This window comes from Siphateles boraxobius, unplaced genomic scaffold (assembly GCF_051911475.1).
Source record: "Siphateles boraxobius isolate OS27281-9 unplaced genomic scaffold, OSU_SipBor_1 46, whole genome shotgun sequence".
Lineage (NCBI taxonomy): Eukaryota > Metazoa > Chordata > Actinopteri > Cypriniformes > Leuciscidae > Siphateles > Siphateles boraxobius.
Window position 1 is genome coordinate 3,265,986 of NW_027509097.1, and position 24,437 is coordinate 3,290,422.

Here is a 24,437-nt window from a genome sequence, read left to right on the forward strand (position 1 = left end):
TCAAGTTTGCCCAGAGAGGATCAGTGGTGGACTAGATGGTGCCTGTGCAGGGGAACAACAGAATATGAGATGGCAGAAGTGGTTGAACACACGGCACACAATTGTCTGTGTTGTGTAAAACGTATACATATCATTTGGGGGGGGGAGTTTAAAGGGGTCATGTTCTTAATTTTCACTTATAATGTTAGTCAAGGTTTATTGCACCATATTTTGTTATTATTTTGAATTCAACATGCAGTTTTACTGTACTTACTGTCCCTTTAAAGTCAGCATGAATTATATATATGCACAGCTCGTGTTGGATCGATGCACCTGGAATACTTTAGTTTACTTTTTATGGAAACATTTTTCAATTAGGTTTCTTAAATCAGTAACATTAGTGACTTTATGACTTAACATTATGACTTCTGAATATGGGTGTTGATGTGTAAACATGAATGTTAAAATGTTGCATTTCGTTGCTGTCCGAGGAAAACCGCTTATGTCCATTTGGCCGATTTTGAGATCTTTCGACGGATAGAATGTCCAGGTTCATTTCCGTATACAGTATGCTTCACATTATCTAAATGACCAATGGAAAGTTGTGAAATCATGTCATCTGATTTTCACGTATATACATTTGGTGTCAAAGCTGTCAATCACGCCGCGTATCTCCCACCCTGTGGAGGCATCTCGCCGGTCTCGTGAAGTTTCATCTTAAGCGCCTCTGGAAGCTCAGCATTGGATAGCCGAATAACACTGTGAGGTAAAGTATCAGCAAACGTTTGTTTTTGACAACTGTTCTCAAGTTTATTATATATTCACAGAATTACGGTAGGACTGTGCAAACAAGGTATCAGTCTAGCATTGCCATGTCAGTGTATTGATTCATTGTCCCTTCATAGTTTGCAAGAGACATTTAATAAACTGAGCATATTTAATAAACTGAGACGTAGGCTATTTAATAAACTGAGCGTATTTAATAAACTATGATGTAGGCTATTTAATAAACTGAGCGTAGCCTATTCATTGTCAATATGAAACGCGACTTGGTCATTCTAATGAATGATCGGAAGAACGCGTATCGACCACCGTTACTGTAAAATATACACGTATGTCTATTAAACTCGATTTTGGTCAAATGTGGATTATATCGTTACACTGGCAAGAATATGGTTACATTTAAAGATGCCGTACCAAGTATGCAACTGCTTTTGAAATTACAGTGTTTTTTTCACTTCCTGAAAAGTAACCGGTTTGGACATACGTGAGTTTCATCGGGCAGCGATGATTTACTTGTTAGTACCGTGACTTTGGTAATGTAAATGTAACTGTAAAGTTTACTACTTTCAACTACTTATGAGTTATGAGTAGCTTGTACAGTAGTAGTAGTAGTAGTATTGTTTTAAAATATAAGTTCAATGTAAAAACAACATAAGTGCAAACCAGCTTTAATGCACAGCAAAAATAAAAGAAAAACAGTACTTTGGATGCTGTGGTGAATACTGGTTTAAAAACTCAGGCACCATGACTTAAACGTAATAAAACAATAAATTATGAAGCATTTGAGCTGTCTTCATGAAGTTTGGTCGTTTTAAGCACATCTTGCTGCTTTGCTTTCCATCATTAGTGAAGCAAAATCAGAAACTTAAAAGTTAGACCCATCATTGCATACTGTATGTCATGTATTCAATATGTCAGAGAAACACAGTGTCAAAGTTAAATGTGTTAGAACTTTGAGCACAGCGTTAAAACACTTGACCGGCACACAGCATAGCTGAAATACTGGGAAAGACGTTGGAGTAACAGCTTTTTGAATATGTTTACTTACAGCATTGCTGTTTTATTCCAAAATAGATGGTACATCTTAAATTTGTATAAACCACTTTGGCCAGCATGAATAATACATAGTTAAGTCTACCTGAAGTCCTTTAAAATATTTCGTTTTTTCCCATTCAAACAGAGGCAGATAGAGACAAATGCTGAATGATGACGGATTGCCTCAGGTTAGACTGGAGACTTGAGAGATGCACTCACCAGCAGTTTCAACTATTACTTATTGATGGATGTTTTAACTTAAGCACAACATTTTTTTTTCCTCTACAGAAACAACACAGCCACATGCTGTTCAGAACCGACTGCGCTTTCATACCGCATTACCTTGCACAAGTGGTGTTTTAGGATGTCAAGATGTAGCATGCGACCTACTTAAACCTCAGAAGAACATAAAGGCCTTTTTGCCAATTGCATACATTTAATAAAGAAAGCTATTTTTCCACACCGCTGCACTTTCTGAGAAAAGCAAAGAAAGAGAGGGAGAGCACCTACAGTAATGTCTTAATGGGGTGCCCTACTTTTTTATTGTCTGTAGGAAATATTTGGAGAAAATTCTAAATAAAAATGAATAAATGAAAAATAAACATCACAAGAAGGATGCTGCATGGCCCACACTGTGCTGCATCATCAGAAGAGCAGGACAAGAGGTCAGGATACTTTATGTTCTGCTCCCCAGACGCATCGCTGAGATGTTAAGTGTTTATTTTTGGTCCATGTCCTCAGGGCAGATGTGTTTTATCTTTAGTGTAGTTTTGAGATGGTGATTAAATATAAGAGCATTTACTGCATTGAACAAGCACTGTTGGTGTAGAAAAATCTATCTATCTATCTATCTATCTATCTATCTATCTATCTATCTATCTATCTATCTATCTATCTATCTATCTATCTATCTATCTATCTATCTATCTATCTATCTATCTATCTATCTATCTATCTATCTATCTATCTATCTATCTATCTATCTATAGCCCCTTTCAACACAGCGCGTTGATCCCGGGAAATTGCCAGAACACCTTCTGTGTGAACGCAAATACGACCCGGGATTGATGCCGGGATCGATCCCGGGTTGGGGACCTAGTAACATTGCCGTGTTCAGTCCCGGAACGCGCGCTGTGTGAACAAAAGCCGTAATCAATGCCGTGTCGTAACGATGGTGCTGAATCCGGGATCGTTCGCCAGCGTGAAATGGTACGTAATGCGCTAGTTTGTGATCGAATCAGAGACAAAAATGCACAAGCGTGGTTTGCAGAAATCGCAGCTCATAAACAAACTATAGACGCTGCTGAGACATTACATGTCGCATCGATGTCACGTGTCTTTACGGGAATTTTACGGGTTGTGTGTGAACGCACTCTCTGATTCCAGGAAAATCACTGGCAGTGTGAATAAACCAAAGTCAAACGAACCCGGGTCAAATCCCATGTCAATCTATCCGTGTATTTTCCGGAATCTCTGTGTGAAAGGGCTATCTATCTGTCTGTCTGTCTGTCTGTGTCTACCAGAGGTGGAAAGTAACGAATTACATTTACTCGCGTTACGTATTTGAGTCGGTTTTTTTGTGTACTTCTACTTTTTTAAGTAGTTTTTAAAATCTGCAATTTTACTTTTACTTAAGTACGTTTTGTTTGAAGTATTGTACTTCGCTACATTTGAAATCATATCCGATACTGAGTAAAAAATAATAATACAAGGGAGAAAAAAAAAATCACACTCCGGAAACTACTGCATTGATTGAAGGGCGGGAGAACAAACACGCAAAAAAGGTGACGCAGACCCAGCTGAAGCTGAAAGCGAAGCGCCCTCGAATTTTTATGAAGCGAATTATGGCCAGTATGGAAATACTTTGGATGTAAAAAAGTGTGGTTGACCTCGAGGATAGATATCCAATTTGCAAAAAATGTGGACACAAAGTGGCTGCAAAAGGAGGATACATAGGACACCATCCCTCCTGCAGATAAAGGTATGTCCCGATTATAAAGTAAGGCCGAATGATTTACGTGATGCAGAGGGAATCCCGGAATCCAGTCATGAAAATGGAATTTGCATAACGCAGAAGACGTCACGTAAAACACGCAAAATGATGGAAGGATGAATACATGGAAAGTAGAACTGTCAATAAATCCAATCGTGACATGGTCTGTGAATATTTAAGCGAAAAATACTGCTTTGTAAATATATAACCTGCTTGTTCTGCGTTTCTGTGAATCGGTGTGAAAGAGCTGCTCCGCTTTGTCTACTACATACTCAAGTATGCGTGGTGTTTTCAGGGTCTCACAAACAATTTGAGTACATGATGAATACATGAACATTTCCAGAGCTGCTCTGAGAGAACGCCTATTGAGCATTTTCATCATTTTATTTGAGAAAACCATTGTCAAACAGGCTTACACTTTGAAACAGGTCTTCACTACAACCTGTCAAAATAAAAGTTTGGTTTAACTAGGAGAAATTATGACAGAAATATATTACTATTGGAGGCATACAATAGAACGTACTTCTCAAAATAAGAATAATAACAACAACAATAATAATACAATTTATTTAAACATTAATTAAGGCATATATTTTTTTGTCCATGGTTTAATTTAGTAAATCTGTTTTTTGCAGCTCTTCCCCAAAAAAATAAAAGGACACAAGTTTAAATTTTCATTTGATTGCCACCATTTTTGATAATATATTTGGATTAAATCATAAAAAGAAACATTCATTTTCTGAATAAAATACATTTCATAAGACTATATTATTCTTAATCTTTTTTTATAAATTATTAATGTTAAAAATGAGTTGTTAATCTAATTCATTATCAATTTATGAATTGAATTGATTAGACATGTTCTAATGAAATTTTAATACACAAAACAAACAAATGGTTTCAAGTTTGTTATAATAAAAGCATTTGTTAAATTTAACTGATGATAATAATAATAACCATGATTTAATAATACCGTTTATTTAATAATTGATTAATACTGTAAACTGTGATATTTTCTGAGACGTTATCATACTGTAAAAATATCATACCATTACAACCCTACACGGGAGAGTCCCCCCACCCCACCCACTGTTCACCCACCCCCCACTGTTAAAAAAGAAACTCAGTAACTTTTACTTGAGTACATTTTAAATGAGCTACTTTTTACTTGAGTAGATTTTTAGACCGGTAATTTTACTTGTACTTAAGTAAAATTTCATTGACGTAGTAGTACTTTTCCTCGAGTAGAATATTTTATTACACTTCCACCTCTGGTGTCTACATTATCCATCCATCCACTTTTGACCTTTACATATTGAAACTTATTGTGAAGCGTTAAAATAACTTCGGACTGGTGTGTCAAATTAAATTAAAAATCTTTGGATTTTAAAATACCCTTTAGAAACTATGTGCCAAATTTACTAACAGCTTGCGCCAGAGAAAAAAATACATAAAAAAATTACAAAAGATACAGTGTGAAACATTAGCCCTGGAAAGGTGTGGACCAGGTTTTTTTTTTTTTTTTGTGGCTGACCTTATTGCATATGCATGATGAGAGTATTTAAAGAGAAGAGCATGTCTTAAACCAGGCACTAATTTGCCCTGCTCTTGGTATATTGTGTTGATCATTGTGGAAATTATCCTGCTGTGTCTGTGTTCTTTGATTTGCACGTCGTCAGTAGATCACGCAAAGAACTTCACACTCCATCATCGCTTGTATGGGATTGCGCTCTCACGCTTATTTGCCCTGTTTAGTAAATCTAGCCCTAAGATTGGTAAACAAAGACTGTGATAAACCAGCCAGTTCTGATAGAGGTTTGCACTTTGCAGATCCACAAGAACGTGTAGAACATATTGTGTTGCCACTTCTAAAGTCCACAGCCAATCACAACACTGTGCCAAAGTACAGTCTCCAACTCATCAGAAGGTGATTAAAGTGCCTTCTGAGTAAACAAACCCTGTTCTGAGTGCAACCCAGAGATGTAGGACTCAATCACAGAAACATCCCATTTATGACCTGAAGTGGTAAGACATAACAACAGAAGCAGCTTTAACACATTTCTCTCATCTCTGTTTGAGCCATTTTGATTGCACTGCAGAGCCACAGTACTTTTTGGTGGATTTGTTCTATGGTATTACATCAGTGCATAGTTTGGCAATAGATGATAAATATTTATATAGTCTATGAAATTCTTTTGAGAAAGTGCACTGTATATGATGAGGTGTCATATCACACATTAGAGTAAACAAAAATGATGCTAGTACAGGTTCAGGGTGGCTTAAAATAGGGCCGGATTAACCATATGGGCGATTGGGCATCTGCCCAGGGGCACCCTGTTCAGAGAGGCACCATGCAGGGCCGAATTGATGTTTTTAAATAGCTAAGCATGTCCCAATCATGTATATTTACAGGAATTCAACACTTACTGAGTAGTATTAAAATGCAGAGTAAGATGGCCACCAGGGCTCCGGTGCTGAGTCCCGCTGAGAGCAGCAGGGCTTCAGTGCTGCACGTCTGCACATTCCCACGGCGGTCGCAGGCGCAGACACGGACAGTCAGCGTGCTGGTACTGCTCTGGATGGGGTAATCGTTGTCTGAGATGACGACAGGCAGCAGGTATGAGTTCATCTCTCTTCTGTTGAAACCGCCCCGGCGGGTCAGTATCCGCGCTGTGTTGTCTACGAGACAAGGATATCAAGATTAAGAGAGAGTAACCGAGGTTCTGTGAGATGGACGGTGTTGTTTGCAAAACTTTAATATTGAGTTGTATTTTTAGCTAGCAGTTTAATTGTTGCATCATTGGCATCATGATTAATAATATATTAAATACACTAAAACACCATTTAGAGTTTGCTTAAGTGACAGCAATGCAGGTCTGCGACTAATTGACCAGCATCATAGATGTGCATCTTTAGTGTTCTATACCTTATTCTGAGACTGTTATCAAACACAAACATTTTCTCAATAATGAAGAGTTTTATCTAATTTAAAGGTAATGTGTTTCTGTGCCTCTAGTGGCACTATATAAATAACTATTCTAACTAATTCTTACTTTTTTCACATGTGTGACTTCATATATCACAAGTGCAACTTTATTTCTCACAATGGTGACTATTTCTCCTAATTGTGGCTTTGTGTTTTGCATATGTGAGTTCATTTCTAACAATATACTTACATTTTTTACACGAGTTTACACAAGTTTACACAATGTATATTTTTTTGCAAATAATTTCAACTTGTATTGATGATTGAATCACATTTGTTTGAAACAGAAATCTTTTGTAACATTTGAAATGTCTTTACCATCACTTTTGATTAAATTAATGTGGCATGCTGAACACAAGTATTAATTTCTTTTGAAATAAAAATATTACCCACACTTTTGAACGTGTGTATCCACAATGTGACTTTATTATTATTATTATTATTATTATTATTATTTATTTATATATTATACTTATGTATTATTTAAAATGTATTTAAAGTTATATTTGAAAAAAATACATAAATAAATAAATATAATATTTTTATAACAGTTTGAGTTATATTTTACACTGTATTTTTTTATTTTGAAACATCATGCATTTACATATATTTTTTATTTTTTTTTATTCTAATGCAAAAATAGGCTCCCATTGAATTACCTTCATTGTCGAAGATGGTGAAGTTTGGATTGATGGTACTTAGACTGAAAACAAACTTGTGCCCGACAAGAGGTTCATCAGTGTCCACAGCACTTATGGTCTGGATGAGCTGGAAACATAATAAGCCAAGATTATTCACTTCATTCTAACTTAAAATAGAACTGTGTAGAATAACAAAGCCATCCTAATCATAAATGTAGCACTGAAGCTCTATAGAACAGTGGAAGAAACAAAGCAAGCAGAGGCGTCCAGTAAAATATTTCCGTGAAACAATGAATAAACATGAAAAAGCAGCATACCTGACCGGCTCTGACATTCTCACAGACAAAGGTCTCGTAGAACATGGCGAATTCAGGCGCATTGTCATTCACGTCTCGCACTCTGATAAACACCGGCACTCTGGTTTGCAGGGCAGAACCTAGACGCCAATGATTAATGCGTTTCAGCAATTCTGGAAGATATTCAGTTTGCATTCAAGAGGTCTAATTTCGTTTCTCTGTATTTGTCTTTCAGCCTTTTACCCTAGGCATATATTCTTCTAAAGAGAATGGAGAAAACATGAATTAAACCACAACTCAAGTTGACAGTTTGATTTTTGTCATCAGTTATTTATTGCAGTGTTGTGGTTTTAGCCCTTTCTGAAAATGTCTTGAGGCTCTTGAGGTTTCAGTCCACCTGAGATAACGTTGTTGCACATTATTTTTCACAGGTTTGAACAAACAAAAACACTTAAAATGAATTTCACCTCTTAACTATTTCACAGTTTGAAATTGAAAGGCGATGTCTCTCCACATTGTTGAAAGTAAACCTTGCAGCATTATCCCATTTCATATCAGTAATCCAGCAAAGGCTCACGAAGCAAACTTACTGAGTTCTGTCGCCAGGACCGAGATGTTGTGCCATTTGGAAGTTTCTCTGTCCAGAGCCTGCAGTGTGCTGATGGTCCCATTGTTGGAATCAATGTTAAACAGCCTCTCCAGGTCTGTGTGGCGATCAATGGTGTATCTGAAACAAGAATGACGGTAATGAATGCAAGACAATGGATCTCTGATTATGCCCAGGCACAGGGACGGAACATCCTCAGTGTTTTAAAGTGCTGTAAACATGGCCCAGGAAGTGAATACGGGTACATCACACACCCCTAATCAAGGGCCCAGAACAGTGCCTGTGCAGGCAGCCAAAATAAATCAGCCAAGACTAGTTTAATTTTCCTTCAAACGGCAGGATGTATTTGATTTGACATCTCTATTAGAGAACAAATTTGAGCTAGTCAAAGGCATTAATGTTAGTTACATGCCGAGCACAACAAACATTGTACCTCTGCTTTTTAACACCACAGCTACAAACTACCCTGCTGAAAAGACCAGATATTGAATTTCCATGCTGGTCCAGAAAAACAAATAGTATTTTAAAATACTTAAAAATACTTTAAAAAAAATTATTCACCATCTTGGAAGTTTTTTGGTCAACACTTTATTTAATGGTCGCCTTTAGACATTAGTCAAGTAATATTTCACATACAGTACATGTCAACTAACTCTCATTGGAGTATTATTAGAGTATAAAAAGACAGTCTGCTTAATAACTGCGAACACTTTATTGCGATGGTCCCCCAACAGACATTGTACTGACTATAAGTAACTTTGCAAGTACATATCAAGCTATTCTACTAACCCTACCCTTATCCCTAACAGTTTACTAATACTCAACTACAACACTACTGAAAGTTAGTTGACATGCAGGTGCAACGTGACATATAGTCAACAGAATGTCTAAAGTAACCATATAATAAAATAACCATTTTATGTGCTGTTGTTTTACAGCTTTGAATCACATAGGATGTAATTTGCCTTTTTGACAGTGTTCAACAGAAAATTATTATTTCATGCCAACATGGGAACATTTTTACAAAGTTATTAAGCACAAAATAATTGTGGAAAATGCATTTGGCTTATTTTTAGTTCATGAAATCCAATTGAATCAGCCACACCCACATGAGGTTGAACTTGAATTGGAATGGTAGGAAGTGAAGTTTCTTGAACTGCAACTCAAATAAATGCATTAAGTAATTGCATCATACAAATTATACTTATTTTTATACCTGTTGAATTCAAATTAAGTTCAAATTCAGAAATTGATTTGCAATTTTGAATGATGCACAACGTTAATTTGTTCAAGTATGTATGTTTACAAGTCAGTTTTTTTAGTAAACATCCTTCAACTTTGCACACACAACCACTGTAGTTTTTACCCATTCTTCTTTTAAAAACTGCTCAATCTCAGTCAGGTTGCATGGAGATCATGAGTGGAAGTCCACCCATAAATGTTTGGGCCACTCCAGGCAACTAAAACATTTTCTTTTTTCCCCCCCTTTGACTTTCTGCTTCGGGTCATTGTCTTGCTGGAAAACAAATCTTCTCCTGCAGGTGTTTTGCAGACCCCATCAGATTTTCCTCCAGGACTTATGCATGTTTTGCTGCATTCATTTTACCCTCACAAGCCTTGCAGGACCTGCCGCAGAGAAGCGATATGCCCCTCAGCATGATGCTGCCACCACCATGATTCACAGTGGGGATGAGTTTCTGCTGATGCTCAGTGTCTAGCTTACGCCAGACGTGGCGTTTATTTTAATGGCCAAAAAGCTCAATTTTAGTCTCATCAGATCAGAGATCCTTATTCCAGCTGGCTTCAAAGTCTCCCACATGCCTTCTGTATAGCCAAAATGTCATATGACAGCTTTTTAGCAGTGGCTTTCTCTTTGCCACTCTCCTATAAAGCTCTGACTGGTGAAGAACAGTTGTCGATCGTCTTTCCAATCTGAGGCACTGCCGCTTTTAATCTTTTTCAGTATTTCCTTCTTCCACGATCTCTCATTGTTTGAGGACGTCCTCCTCTTGGTAGATTTACAGCTGTGCTACTCTCTTTCCATTTCTTAATTATTGATTTTAACTGTACTCCAGGGGACATCGAAAGTCTTCTTGAAATCATCCCCTGCCTTGTGCTTTTCAATTACTTTTTGCGTTGTGTGTTGTAATGGTGTAAGTTACGCCACAACGACACAATGTTACACCTTAAAGATGGATGTGTATTTATACCACAGATAATTTAATAACCTCTGACTACACACAGATGATTTCAGATTACTTCAAAAACCAGTTAACTATGTCAGTGATTATTCATTCATTCATTCATTCATTTACTTATTTGGAGTGTATCATATTAAGGGTACTGAATACTTATGAAATTATATTCTAAATTATTTTAGATTACATTGATTACATCTTGTTGCAACACCAGCACAGTAGCATTCAAAACCTGAAGACCAGCAATGCTGTTTATCCCAGCAGAATAGTGGTACCCCAGTGCCAGTTACTGCTAATTTTTATGTAATCAGTTATGTGTTATGCGATGAATAGGCAGCTGTGACGAAAACCTTGCAACTAGCAACTATCAATTATCCTTAACTGCATATTGCGTGTTTTGAATTTTGAAGTGGCTCGTTTGAAAGAGCCTGAATGCTAATCACTCTGTTGATCCCCTGCCTTTTGTTTTCATGAAATAAGAAAAGGAAATCTTTCCTATTAAACTCATTTATCAATGTCAGCTTACATATTCTGCTGACATTTAAATATGCAACTGAGTGTGACGTGCATGAGTAAGCCAGAAGGACAGGCTTTTCAGACAATCGCTCATAGTGTGCATGCGGACAGGAGACGAAAGACAAGACGCACTCTTTCACATCAACTTTGTGACTTTCTGAAAGTCTGAATTCAGAAAGGGAGGGGAGGAGAGATAAAACAGCGCCTGTATTCATCTTGCCAAACTTCCGGAGGGAAATCACCAACTGAGGCCCCATGAATAATTTGCTTTTCCCTCGCCTTTACACACATACACACCAGCACGCTTGGGAACATGTTGATGGATTGGATTTAACCAAGCACAAAAAATCTGATCAACAACTAAAATGTGGAAGGTAAAGATGTGTTCTGCTTTTATGCCATAATGAACCTCATGTTCAGATGCTTTGGGAAGCATTTTTCTTGGTGGCATTTTGCTGTTTACCCCCAAGTGTTGGATGTTAGGTTTTGTTTGAATGTTGCACCTCTGATTTGTGTCTAAGGTGAGTGAAAAGAGCCACTTGTTTGTTAGATTCATATTCAAAGGCATTTAAGAGTCCCTCTGTTCAAATATCTACTGGACCATTAAATTGCCTGTTATACTGGCTAAGATTATCTGTTGACAGAAGCCTCCTTATTAGCTAAATAAGCCTTTGGATGGTAATGAAACTAATATAATGAGTGCGACAGAAAACAAGTGCATCACAAAGCTAGTATGAGCATCAGATTCACAAACATCAAAACATTAAAGGGGTCATATCATGCAGAATCGAGTCATCGTGCGAGTCATCGTGCATATCATGCTTAATCTTTAATATGTAAGTGTTTTTTTTTTGTTGTTGTTGTTTTTAAAGAAGCACATTTCAGAAACTCTAAATGTATGAAGTAATATTGATTACTAATAATATTTGAAATAAAGATAATACTGTTTAGTGTTTAACATTTGTGTTCATAACCAGTCTTGTATTCTAAAATATATTGTGCTTATTTTTATTGACATCATATTTATATTATATTGTGTAAATTAATAAATAATTATTAAGAATGTCAAATAAAAATAATATTTGAGTTTTTTGAAGCTTGAAATACACGGTAATTATATTACATATTATGTACATATTATATATATTTTTAAGTCCAGTTATGTTGCATAATGTATGAAATAATAAGCCAACATGTGATCACTGTTTTTGGTTTCAGCCAAGAATTTTCCTTTGGGTGAATCACTAGACGTCACGCAGAATGCGGCAACATGATCGTCTTTGTTTGAAAGTTAATGATGCCTAATGGGTGAAAATTCTGGTAATGGACCCTTTTCACAGACCGTGATGATACATTTCCACAGATTCCACATTGTAACCTAGACAAGTATTTTTATATTTTCATGTTTTAAAAACATGTAGGCCTATATACATTTATAACACTATATACTTTGCATTACATGACCTTGACATTAAATTACAGAAAACTATTTAATGCTGCTGTGTGAGTGTTTCTAACACAACGTCTGAGGGAGTGACTGCAATTTGATCTTTCTCCCTTCTGACCAGCGTAATCAATCTCTCAATATTTATTTTTCCTCCTTTCGAAACTCATATAAACTCAATCATGATTTATTTATTTTTTTGGAGCAAATGGTAAAACAAAAATGATATTTCTTATAGTTTCCATTCACCACTATAGGTATTAGATATACATTTACCAAACTATGACTTATGAGAACCCCAGAAATGTGAAAAGAGTAGTAGCATTAAAATCATGTATTTCTAATGGGCCAATGAGAAGGTGAAAATGGTTGTGACCCCTTTTACATTTATACATATACATTTTTTACATTATTATTATTTTTTTTATTAGTTGGGTAAGGGTTTGTGATGTTTGTAAAAACCAACTAATAGTTACTCACTTGACCAAGTGATTGATTATATCAGGGTCCCGAGCTGACACCGTGCCAAGTGAGCTGCCGGCCGGGGTGTCTTCGTCCACCTCAAAAATGTACAGAGCCCGACTGAAGAGCGGAGGTTCGTCCACATCCGTGACAGTGATTCGCACCATCGCCGTGTCGCTGAAAGGCCCCAGGTGCTCAAAGCGTCGATCTATATGCGTGTTGGTCACCTGTACCCGTAGTGAGTATAACCTCTTACTCTCGTAATCTAGTTGCTGAATGGGAGAAAGGTTAAAAGAAGAAATATAAGATGTTAAGCCATTCTTCATGCCCTTGTCTGAATAAAGGAAGGCTTATACTTCTCTGATCGGTTACAGCTCAGGTCTATTCGGTCACAGATTTACGTCATTCTCTAGCAATGTCCTAAACTTTTCCAAATCTAAAGCTCGTTTTTGGAAACGTTCATTGAAGTGTGCTTATCACTATCCCCTTTCTTTAACGTTGAATGTCTTTTTTTTATAAAGGCAGGGTATCGTGCTTTAATGCAGCCTTTTAATTATGAAACGATTAAAGACTCAAGGTGCGATCTTTTACCTTTCGCCCATTCAGGTCTTCTTCAGTAGCTATCTTTTATTCTAGTTTAAGCAATAAGATTTGCATAATTGCCTGAGCCTCGTCAAAGCCTGACCTGACAGAGAGTGGAAATAAGCTATAGGCAGATTTCAGCAGGCAAATAGATCCCTGCACCCAACAAAAGGAAAAAAGGGACTTTTTTGGGCTGTGAATAGAATTAAGCACCTTTGTAAAGTTGATAGGACACGAAGGCTTCGATTTAGGGGATTACTTTCTAAGCACTTTGCTTCGTATGGGCGCGTGCACGCGTATGAAAGAATGAGAAAATGAGAATGAGGGAAAGACCGTGGCATGGTGCAGATTTTATTTCTAACTGGCGACTTACAGTTCATGTTTAAAACTTTAGATATAGGGCCTGTTTACCTTCTTTACTGTTATCACTCCTTCCTGGCTGGTGCCGTCTGTGATGATATTGAACACATCTTGCCCGTCACCATCTAGGATGGTGAACCACATCTCGGCGTTCTCCCCCACATCTGCGTCGTACGCTTTGATCCGGCCCACCGATGATCCGATTTCGGCCGACTCTGGAGTGGAGAGATGGTAGGTACCTGGAAAAGGACAGCAAAATAAATCAATTGAGTAAACAGTCAGGTGTTTGTACAAACTCTTTGTTCTCGAGCGGGGTGCTTCAGCATGCATTTGTCTATTTGTTTATCCTTCTCTCGGGGGAAAAGCAGTGGTTCCTCTCAGTGGTTATTCTTTAATAGAATTTCGGCTCCGATGAGCCATTGGAGAAAGTTCTTTTTAAACCCAGTTTGTAGAAACTGTTTCTGATGTGGCTCTTGTATTGGATTTGAGACTGTGGCGAAGAGAGAGGGATTATCACCCCAAATGAAGCTTCCGCTGTGCTCTCTCTCTCTCTCTCTCTCTCTCTCTCTCTCTCTCTCTCTCTCTCTCTCTCTCTCTCTCTCTCTCTCTCTCTCTCTCTCTCTCTCTCTCTCTCTCTCTCTCTCTCTATCTCTACACATCTCTCTGTTTTCTAGTTTCTATCCTCCTTTCTCTATCCCCCCAATCCCCCATGCCCCATCCCCCCATCCTCCATCCACCCTTCTCTCTCTCACTCTAAAAGCTTCTCTCTGTGGAGATTTTGATCTGGGTTCATATTGTGACTCATCCTGGTCAGTAGGAGAAATGGACCCCAAGCATTTCTATGATAATTCAACTGAACCACAGCGTACATGCTTGCGGTTCTTATGAAATATCACTTGCGGAGGAATGCGAAAAATGAACAATTCAAAAAATCAACATATGCTGATTTTTGTTGAAGTCTATTTGCAAGTCCAGGCACAATTCTGCTCATAAACACTCTGATAATCTAGACTGCATCAATTATTAATTGTTGACTGGCAATCAAACTCTTGTTCATTTGATATAAACCTGCTGGGCTTGTTATGTGCCTTTTGTTCTAGACATTTCAGTACCATTTTTCTTCCATCAAATTCCATATAATAATACATTTTATGTAATATGCATCAAAATTAGTCATAATTTAGTTTCATGTGACCCAACAATGGTCTGTTTTTGCTACGGTTTTGCTTTATTTGCAGTTGATCTCTTGTGGATTGAGCAGAAGGCTTTGCTTTTTGTGTTAGATTATTGCCATTTAGTACATGAAACTATTTTATTTAAAGATTTAGAGCAAGGGGAATGTATTCCTGTGGATCAAAAAGTAGATGATTGATAGATATATAGATAGATATATAGATAGATAGATAGATAGATAGATAGATAGATAGATAGATAGATAGATAGATAGATAGATAGATAGATAGATAGAGTGGATATTTTGTGTTCTTACTGTGTGGGAATCGAGGAGGACTGTTGTTGACATCTATAAGGGTGATGTTGACTGTAGCGGTCCCGGAGAGACCACCCATCTGTCCAGCCATGTCCTTGGCCTGAATCACCACCTGATAGTGCTCCCGGTTCTCTCGGATCATGTTCGGAAGTGCCGTCTTTATGATGCCTGACAGAATGGATGGACACAGGTTTTAGGTGCTATCTAATGAGCTTCTCTGACTTCATTATTTATATGTTAATGTCACGCTAAAAAAGAAGGTTGGACGTGGGGGGTGGGGGACATAACCATGGAAATTAATTCCCAGCCTTGGGGTATTTGAAAGAGCGAGTTTTAATTGAATGGATGTCAATCTTCAAATTATGTTGTGATAAGGTTATTAGAAGATGAGAATAGAATGTATGTGCTTTTTATAAAAGCAACACACTTAAATTGTACCAAATCCAGTAAAGCAGATAGAAAACTATTGTATGTGAGAAAAAAATATATAATAGTATAATATATAATATATAATATAATATATATAATATATATAAATATATATATATATATATATATATATATATATATATATATATATATATATATATATATATATATATATAATATATAATAATATAATATACTGTATATATAATTTTTTACTTTAATACAGCAAAATACTGTATACAGTAATCAGAGTCATAATTGGAAGTAATGAGAATAGTACAATTTCAAGACAGATTGCAGTAATGGTAATTTGGGTGCTAAAATGTTGTTAATTTTCTCAAACATAAAATTCCACACAAAAAAAAATCTCAATGTTGTAAATGTTGTGTTAGTTTTCTTAAGGCGAGACACTACAGGTGAATAGGGTATTTTTTTTTAACTAGCAGATATCACCATGAAACTTTCCCAGTTGATTGCCTACATTAAGATGAGAAAAAAAATGTATTACAAGTTTTCTGTAATTTAATGTTTAAATATGCAAATTATGCATTATCTAATTAAATATGCACTAATTTCCATATATTTAAAAAAAATGAAATCTGAGCATTGGATAAAGCCAGGTTCAACATTATTTTTTCATTGTGTTCACATATTAGATGGGAAACAATTACAGAGGGATTTATGTATATCTACTTTTGTTATCCTGTAAATCAGAATATACTACCAATAGCCTTAAAAAAATGATTTTCGCCATGTTTTTTGGAATAAAATGTATTATAAATCAGGCTAGGAATAATATATTTACAAATCTGTAAATGTCTTCATAATATAACTAGGTACAAGGCTGGAAAGTTTGGTGTATATAGGTGCTACTGAAGTGGAGATTTCGGACTTGGAGTATGAGAGAAAAGTCATTTTGAGAAAACGGGCAGATTTAGCATCAGCCAATGAGATTGCGCATTTAGAGTTAAATCCCCCCTTTTACTTTCACGATTGGTTTCTGATAAAAAAGGAAATGACCATATTTGGATCCGTCAACATTGTATAGGAGAGGGAGAGCTGTCTAATGGTGTGTGTGATGAGAGGGTGCAGATCGCGATCGCGGAGCAGCGGGATGATTTAAAACACCAACTTTTGATGAATTCATGAGAAATCTACAGACGCAAACAGACAAAGTGTAGTAAAATAAAGACCTAAATGTGTATTTCAGACTTTTTTTCACCACAAGTCTGAAAGAAGATATGTTATTGAAGACAAACATCCCGAAATCTCAAAGTTGACCAGTAAAAAAAAAGAGGTTTTTGCCTGCCGTGTCTCGCCTTAATGCAAAATATAATTCCTTTGTTGTTGTCACAATTACCAGTGAGAGTGCCCATCATTACCATCTTGGCACTCCACCCCAAACTATTGTCATTCCCTAATGAAACTACATTTCACATAACTCTCTGCCTGGACTCATCATCCCTGATTGCATCCACCTTTATCTCATTATCTTGTTTAGCTCACCCCATATACGCCTAGTTTTCTCATTCATTAATTGTGAAGTCTTGTTTAGTGTTACACTGCACTTCTGAGCACTGTTACACTGCAAATCTCTTGGTTTTTTGGATTTCTTGCCTGTTCCGTAGATTACTCTTTTGCCTGTGTTCCCTGCCTTGTAATTGTTTGGACTGATTACCCGGTGTTTATGACCTTTGCCTGTTTTCGACTACGATTGTGGATTACCCTTTCTGTCACAAACTGCTCTGAGACACGAAGGTTGAGGAACCAAATGCAGTTTATTTGAAAGGGTAATCCACAATCGTAGTAGAAAATGGGCAAAGGTCATAAACACCGGGTAATCAGTCCAAACAATAACAAGCACAACAAGACAGGGAACACGGGCAAAAGAGTAATCCACGGAACAGGCGAGTAATCCAGAAACCAGGGAGACCGCTCGGAATTGTAGTGTAACACTAAATAAGACTTTGCAGGTAATGAATGAGAAAACCAGGCTTATATGGGGTGAGCTAAACAAGATAATGAGACAAAGGTGGATGCAATCAGGGATGATGAGTCCAGGCAGAGATTTATGGGAAATGTAGTTTCATTAGGGAATGGCAAGTTCGGGGTGGAGTGCCCTCTAGTGGTAATGATGGGCACTCTCACTGGTAATCGTGACAGTTGTAGAAATATTCTGATTTAGGGTGAAATATGGCCTGGGCATTTTCTTGACATGCTTTATGCGATTCACCGACAACATGTAAGAAAATATGTATCACCTTATAAGTATTGTACCCCATCTTTTAATTATTTAAAATGATGCTTGTTATTTCATGCTCAACTTACCCGTTTCAGGTTCAACTGAGAAATATGGCTGACCCTGCAGTATGCTGTAAACCAGCTTGGCACTGTTTCCATATGCTTCATCATCTGCATCCGTGGCTGTAACTCTCATTACAAATGCACCTTGAGAGAGAGGGCAAAAGAGAATTATAGAGCGAGGTATTTCAGCTCCAAAGAGGCCCTAACATGAGTGTAAAACATGATCCCCACATCCAGTATTAAAACCTCAACCATGATGAAAGCAGTGCATCCTAAAGGTGCACCATGAACGACAAATTCCAAGTTGTAAAACTCGCTAATATCCTATATTAAGAGACCCACACCCTCCCAGCGCAGGCAATGATCAAAGCGACTGCATGATCACTCGTTCTTTCATCTTCTTTATCTCAGTGTATTTCTTATCTAAATCCTAGTCTCATAATTACTCCAGCTGCACGGTGAGATGGACATATCTTTAATTGTAGTTTTTCTTTCGCCCGCTCTCACTGGGTCATCCCATTCATTGTCCGCTCTGATGGAATCTGCTGTATGTTGCTGGCAAACGTCAGACTAATAATCTGCTCAAAGAAACATTATAATTACACCAATTAATCTAGAAGTAACATGATTTTAGGGGGTTCGTTTCAGCTTGATATGGCTTTGGACAGATGTGGGAGGGGGAAAAAATAGTCTCTGATATGAAAAGCTTTTCAAAAATTTGACCATGGCCATGGTGTATAGTAATGGGAAAAAAACTCATTTCAAACCCATCTGGCTGCTTAAATTTGGCTATAGCGTGCTATTAGGGCAGTAAAATACATTTTCACAATGATTATGTAGGCAATTCACAATATATCACAAGTAATTTTGCAATATTTTACTCTTCGCCAGTATGAAAGTATTTATACAGAGAGGTATGAGTAGCTTCTCTGATTTAAACTTCAGTTACAAAAAATGGCATTAGTGTTGGTAAGTTTGATTTATTTCTGTGAATCAATTCAAAGTTGCTTTTCTTATTATGTACAGTATTTTTTTTAATAATATTATGGGGATCAATATTGCAGTTTTATCTATTTTATGTAATATGGGAAATGATTGTGTTAGTGCATTTATATATATATATATATAACGACAACAACTTTTGTCCTGCCACATGAAGGGCAAAATCACTCCTCATTCGTAGTGGCCAACAGCCGCGCTTTCCATTACAGTCACAGCTTCCTGTGAGTAGTTTCCTATGAGGTTTCGCCTTTCTCATTTGTGTACTACTGACATCTTACAGTTCTTTCTTCTGAATAGACTTTAGAGGTGACTTGCCGGCTTCTCAGTCTCACCTCTGTATGTAAACCGAATGCACATGTTGTTTCTGCCATGGATCAGCGGCGTCCCTGGCATCAACAAGACCTCTGCCGAGTGCCATTCGCTCTCTGAACGGCTCGGAGAATACTAATGAATGCGGAAACATCTGTTGCCCTCCAATCCCATTCCGATAACACGGAGGGAAACGGAGTCTCAGACTTCATGGATGGCCAGATCTGATTAACGGCAGGCACGTTCGCAACACATGGGCGGTTTGTTCGGCTTAAACGCGAGTGCCACCGTGACCTCATGGTTTGGCAAGCAGAGACGCTAGTGAATTGGTACACAGGCGGGAGAAAGGAAGAGCTCAAGCAAAGTGTCAAACGAGCACGGTGTCCTATTTACGTTACGGAGTGCCGGGGATGATGTAACTTTCAACCCCACGGAGAAATAAAGAAATGAAAGGGCTGCCGGAAAGAGAAGCGGAAAAAAGAAAGGTTGAGCTTCGGTTTCAAGTGCAAAAGCCTTGGGGGGAAAAAGACTGTGGTCCATTTACAAGACAGTTGTTACCAGATTTGTGTTGAATAAATAACTCTGCCCACAGTTTAACTGCTGTAACGTGACGTGGTTTTAAATGTGTGAGGGAAATAAATATCAGTAGTGACAGCAAATCTGACATGTATCATGTTCTGAAGCATCTGAATAAAACAACATTGCATGTTCTCAGCTAGTAAAACACAGGTGCTTTGAGACTCTCGACGGCAGAGACATAAAGGAGATCAGGCACTGTAATGCAAGAATCCAACTGAGAGTCCCTGGAGTGGGTCTTGCATTTGTCTGAAAGGATGACTGGTAGTGTTTCACGCCTCAGGGATCCATCTTTTAACAAACACGGCTGCATTAAGATACTCTCCGATGAGACATTCAGAACTTAACAGAAAGTTGAATACCTATACACTTTAATAACACATTTTATTTTATGTTGCATTGAAAATGTCATGACAAGGATGTGACAATAGTGTTGATTGGCTGATGGCACTTCAAGAATGAATACAGTCCCAAACCCTTCACTAGTGACTATCCTGAGCTGTGACTTAAAAGGCAGCAGACAGGGAAAAATATTAGTCAATTTCATGCTTCAAAAAATATTGGGTACTGGTGAAGCATCTTCTATAATATAATGACATTTTTGTGATTTGTGACAGTATGTTGCTCGCTAACTTTTTCATTAAAATTTCATCAGACTACACGGCTACTTCTGAATGGTCACTGCAGAAAGATGTTTGTTTTGTGTTTGTTTTTTGTCCAGATTGTGTAGTTATGGCATCTACCATAACTACCATAAACCTTGAAACTTTGGTTTCAGGTGATGTTCAGGTGATTCAAAATCAAGCTCATTTTCTAGTCTGGGGTAAGCTGTGACACCTTTTCTTAAGTTGTCTATAACAAAATGTGAATAAATAATATGATAACTAATATTCCGAATTGTATGCTATTTCTCATATATCATTAGCAATTATTAGAAAGTATCTACAACATAAAGCCACAGAATGATGATCTCTCAAAGAAAGTTGGGAAAATAATGTCATGTCAAGGGGTTGAATCGTGGGGATTGATTGGTCGATTGATTGGTCGATTGATTGATTGATTGATTGATTGATTGAAACCACAGGACACAATCACAAGCATCTTTATAAGATGGACCATTTCTAAGGGGGCTTTCAGATGGGCATGTTTGCTATGGTTCGAGTCCAAATGCCCCCTGCAGCGTTGGTCTTGTTTCACATTCAACCTGATTCAGTCGAACCCTGGTGCATTTGCGTCTATCTTACGCCATCTCAAACATGCCGAAAGAATATAGAAATCATGCATGATAGAAAACGGGTGATAGGCGCGGGTCAATATATCGCCTGAAGCTGGCTTTATGCTGCTTTAACTTAATAATCGATTAAAAAGGAATTTATACTTGTATGATATTACATTGTAGCCACATTGGACCAACTGTTACACTCGTTACACAGCCTTAGGGGACTTTCACACTGGCAGTTTAGTTCGGAACGGGGCATGGTTCGCATGAAAAATCGCTAATGTGAACGCTGTCATGGGACCCAGGTGCGCACTGGGGTATCGAACTCGAGACTGCCTGGAGGAGGTGGTCTGAGTTCGGTTGCTCCCGAACCGTGCTGCGATTCACGTGTATGTGAAAACAACACGGACTCGGATGCGCACTTGTTCAGGAAGTAAAGTATCCTGCGCATGCGTTTTAGCCGATTATGATGTATTTAGTTAAATAATACACACGTAAGGGATGAAGATTTACCCTCGATACAAGCAAGAGTGAGTCTGCAGTGTATTCGCGCATAGTGCGTGCAATCAGGGCAACAAATTAATGGAAATCCACTGTCTCCTCAAAAGAGTCCATTTGCAAGCAGCGGAAAGACAGATTATGTGAAACACACACATAGTTAACCTGTGTTGTTTACTCAGCTATGAATAATAGCACCAAATCAATAAAAAAAACACAATATATTGACCCACGTCGTGTTTTCTATCATGCGCCGTGCACGTTTGCAATGACGTAAGATGCACGCAAATGCACCAGAGTTCGATAGAATCAAGTTGAGTGTGAAACCAGACCAACACTGCGGGGGGCGCTGGGAACAATCGCGCCCGGGCTCGGACCGCAGCAAACGAGCCCAGTGTAAAAGCCCCCTAAGTCTCGGCTTCAGTACCCCGATGCGCTCCCGGGTCTGCATGACAGCTTTCACATTGCAAATGTTTTATGCAAACCGTGACCCATTTCGAACTAAACTGTCAGTGTGAAAGCACCCTAAATAGATGGTGGCATGATGAAGATTGTGCTCTAGAGGGCAATACATCTCACCCACTGACACACTTTACCCCACTCTCCTCTAATTATGTTATTAATGTGTCTAAAATGTAAAATATTTAATACCTGTTTGGTAACCTTTGACACAGACATTGATTTAATACCTCTCTGGTAACCTTTGACAAAGACATTGTGTCAAGCGTTCTCAAACAGTGTTTTATGAATTGACAAACACAAACAGGTACCAGGACCACTTCAAGCTTAATTTCCTCATTTCCTAGTGATTAATATTTTATTTATTTGCCGGGTCACAATGATTAAGATCCACAATGATTATCTTATCATAGCACAAAATCTTTAATCAAAAACGGCTGCCTTGTTTTTGTCGGAACTGCAAATGAGTTTTGATTCATTCAAGATAAACCTGCGGGTTAATTTGTTGCTTCGTGAAGAGTAATTGATTTCAGCTTGCAGCATCCCAGTCATTTACTTTGATTCTCTCTGCTGCTCTTAATGAGTTTAAAATCACTGATAATTGAATGAATTCAGACGGGATATTGTAAGATCTTTATCCCCCCCCCCCCCCCCCCTCAAATCACGTGAAGTTGAATGTTTGTCATAGTTTCAAATCAGCGTTGATTAAGTGGCTGAAAGAAACTTGGATTCAGTTTTGACTGCTCTGTAAGCACATATCCAGTTTGTCTGGATAATCATCAACACATCATCATTTCGAATTCTGAAACGTTTTGTAAAGCCTGTTTTTTTGTTGTTGTTTTTTTTAGTGTTCACATATAATTTTTTGCATTGGACATTTATGTGGAAGCACTTTGGCATAAACAAGATTCTTGTGCGAGTAAGTGTACGATTGCCTTTAATGATGTAGAAAATCACTTGCACCTGGATGTAAAAATCTGCATAAAAGCACTGCTTTTATAATAGTCCTCATTTGATGTATTGGTGAGTTTTGTATTTAAAGTGTGATTATATTTACATTTGTCTAGACATGTATCGTCATCATTGTATAGACAGCTTCTGATTTCATTTATAAATAAATTTGCCATTTGGTTACAGTTTTGAATAACATATCTCCACAATGTACTGATAAATGGATTCCAAGTATATAACTGCAATTCCAGTCCCAACCTGAGGGACTGTAAATATGTTACTAAAGTAAAAAAAAAAAAAATAAATAAATAAAAAAAAAAACATTGTAGATGCTATTATTATGTTAATGCTGTACATGTCTTTAGAAAAATGCGAAAATAATATTAACCCTATATGAGCATTGTGTACAACCCATTACAAGATGTTATGGGTTAAAGGGTTAGTTCTCCCAAAAAATGAAAGTTATCCCATAATTTACTCACCCTCAAGCCTGACTGTCTTCTCTCAGCTAAACAACCACAATCAGTTATGTAAAATAAAAATATCCTGGCTCTTCAAGCTTTAAAAATGGGAGTGAATAGTACCTGATTGTTGGATGTCCAAAAAAGCGCATCCATCCTTTATAAAAGTAATTCACACGGCTCCATGGGGTTAATAAAGTCCTTCTGAAGCCAAATTATGAATTATACAATTTTGATGTATGGGATAATTTTTTATATTTGGGTGAACTAACCCTTTAAAACTTGAGCCAGCAACTCACCAACATTCGACATCTCAGATACACTGGCCACGTAGGTGTCCTTGGCAAACTTTGGCTCGTTGTCATTGATGTCATGGATTTTGATGATGAATTCCGAGGCCCTCTCCAGATCCTGTCCAGAGGTTTTGTTGACGGCTTTTGCGCTTAGGGTGTACGACGCTTTCTCTTCCCTGTCAAGCCTCCTGGTGGCATGGATATCACCCGAGTTCTCATCAATCTCGAAAACAGTTCCGGCCCCGTCTCCGGTTAGGACATACTTCACATGTCCATCTTCCGTGTCCATGTCTGAGTGAAGCTTAAAAGAGCAAAGAGAGTTTTGTTGGAATTAACAGTTCCCTAATTAACTGTTTTCTTAGTGTGCGACTGGCAAATTGTTTGCAAATATAATCAGTCTGTCAAGGCAAAATGTTCAGGCGGTGGCCATAAACCTTGTGCAAATGGAAACAGAAATTAAACGTTTTTCTAAACGTTTTTTCTAAAAGCCGTTTCTGGCCAAAGTCAGAATGTGTTTCTTGAGCAATGTTTTTAAATGAGTCATGAATATGTGAATGGGAATTTT

General features: G+C 37.6%; 1 protein-coding gene and 1 long non-coding RNA gene across 2 annotated transcripts in view; one reads left to right on the forward strand and one right to left on the reverse strand.

Moving 5' to 3' along the window:
- LOC143709705 (uncharacterized) overlaps positions 1 to 2,642 on the forward strand; it is a 48,349-nt gene extending 45,707 nt beyond the window's left edge. Inside the window, exons 3-4 of the long non-coding RNA XR_013194390.1 lie at positions 1,943 to 1,985; positions 2,086 to 2,642. This is a non-coding gene — a long non-coding RNA (uncharacterized LOC143709705). The remainder of the gene's footprint in view (positions 1 to 1,942; positions 1,986 to 2,085) is intronic.
- The window catches only part of cdh10b (cadherin 10, type 2b (T2-cadherin)), a 56,768-nt gene that overhangs the window by 4,717 nt on the left and 27,614 nt on the right, over positions 1 to 24,437 (reverse strand). Inside the window, exons 3-11 of the mRNA XM_077200315.1 lie at positions 23,879 to 24,173; positions 18,129 to 18,248; positions 15,372 to 15,539; positions 13,934 to 14,121; positions 12,959 to 13,212; positions 8,304 to 8,440; positions 7,735 to 7,853; positions 7,436 to 7,544; positions 6,218 to 6,469 (exon numbers count right to left, since the gene is read on the reverse strand). Coding sequence (XP_077056430.1) covers positions 6,218 to 6,469; positions 7,436 to 7,544; positions 7,735 to 7,853; positions 8,304 to 8,440; positions 12,959 to 13,212; positions 13,934 to 14,121; positions 15,372 to 15,539; positions 18,129 to 18,248; positions 23,879 to 24,173 — 1,642 coding nt within the window. The remainder of the gene's footprint in view (positions 1 to 6,217; positions 6,470 to 7,435; positions 7,545 to 7,734; positions 7,854 to 8,303; positions 8,441 to 12,958; positions 13,213 to 13,933; positions 14,122 to 15,371; positions 15,540 to 18,128; positions 18,249 to 23,878; positions 24,174 to 24,437) is intronic.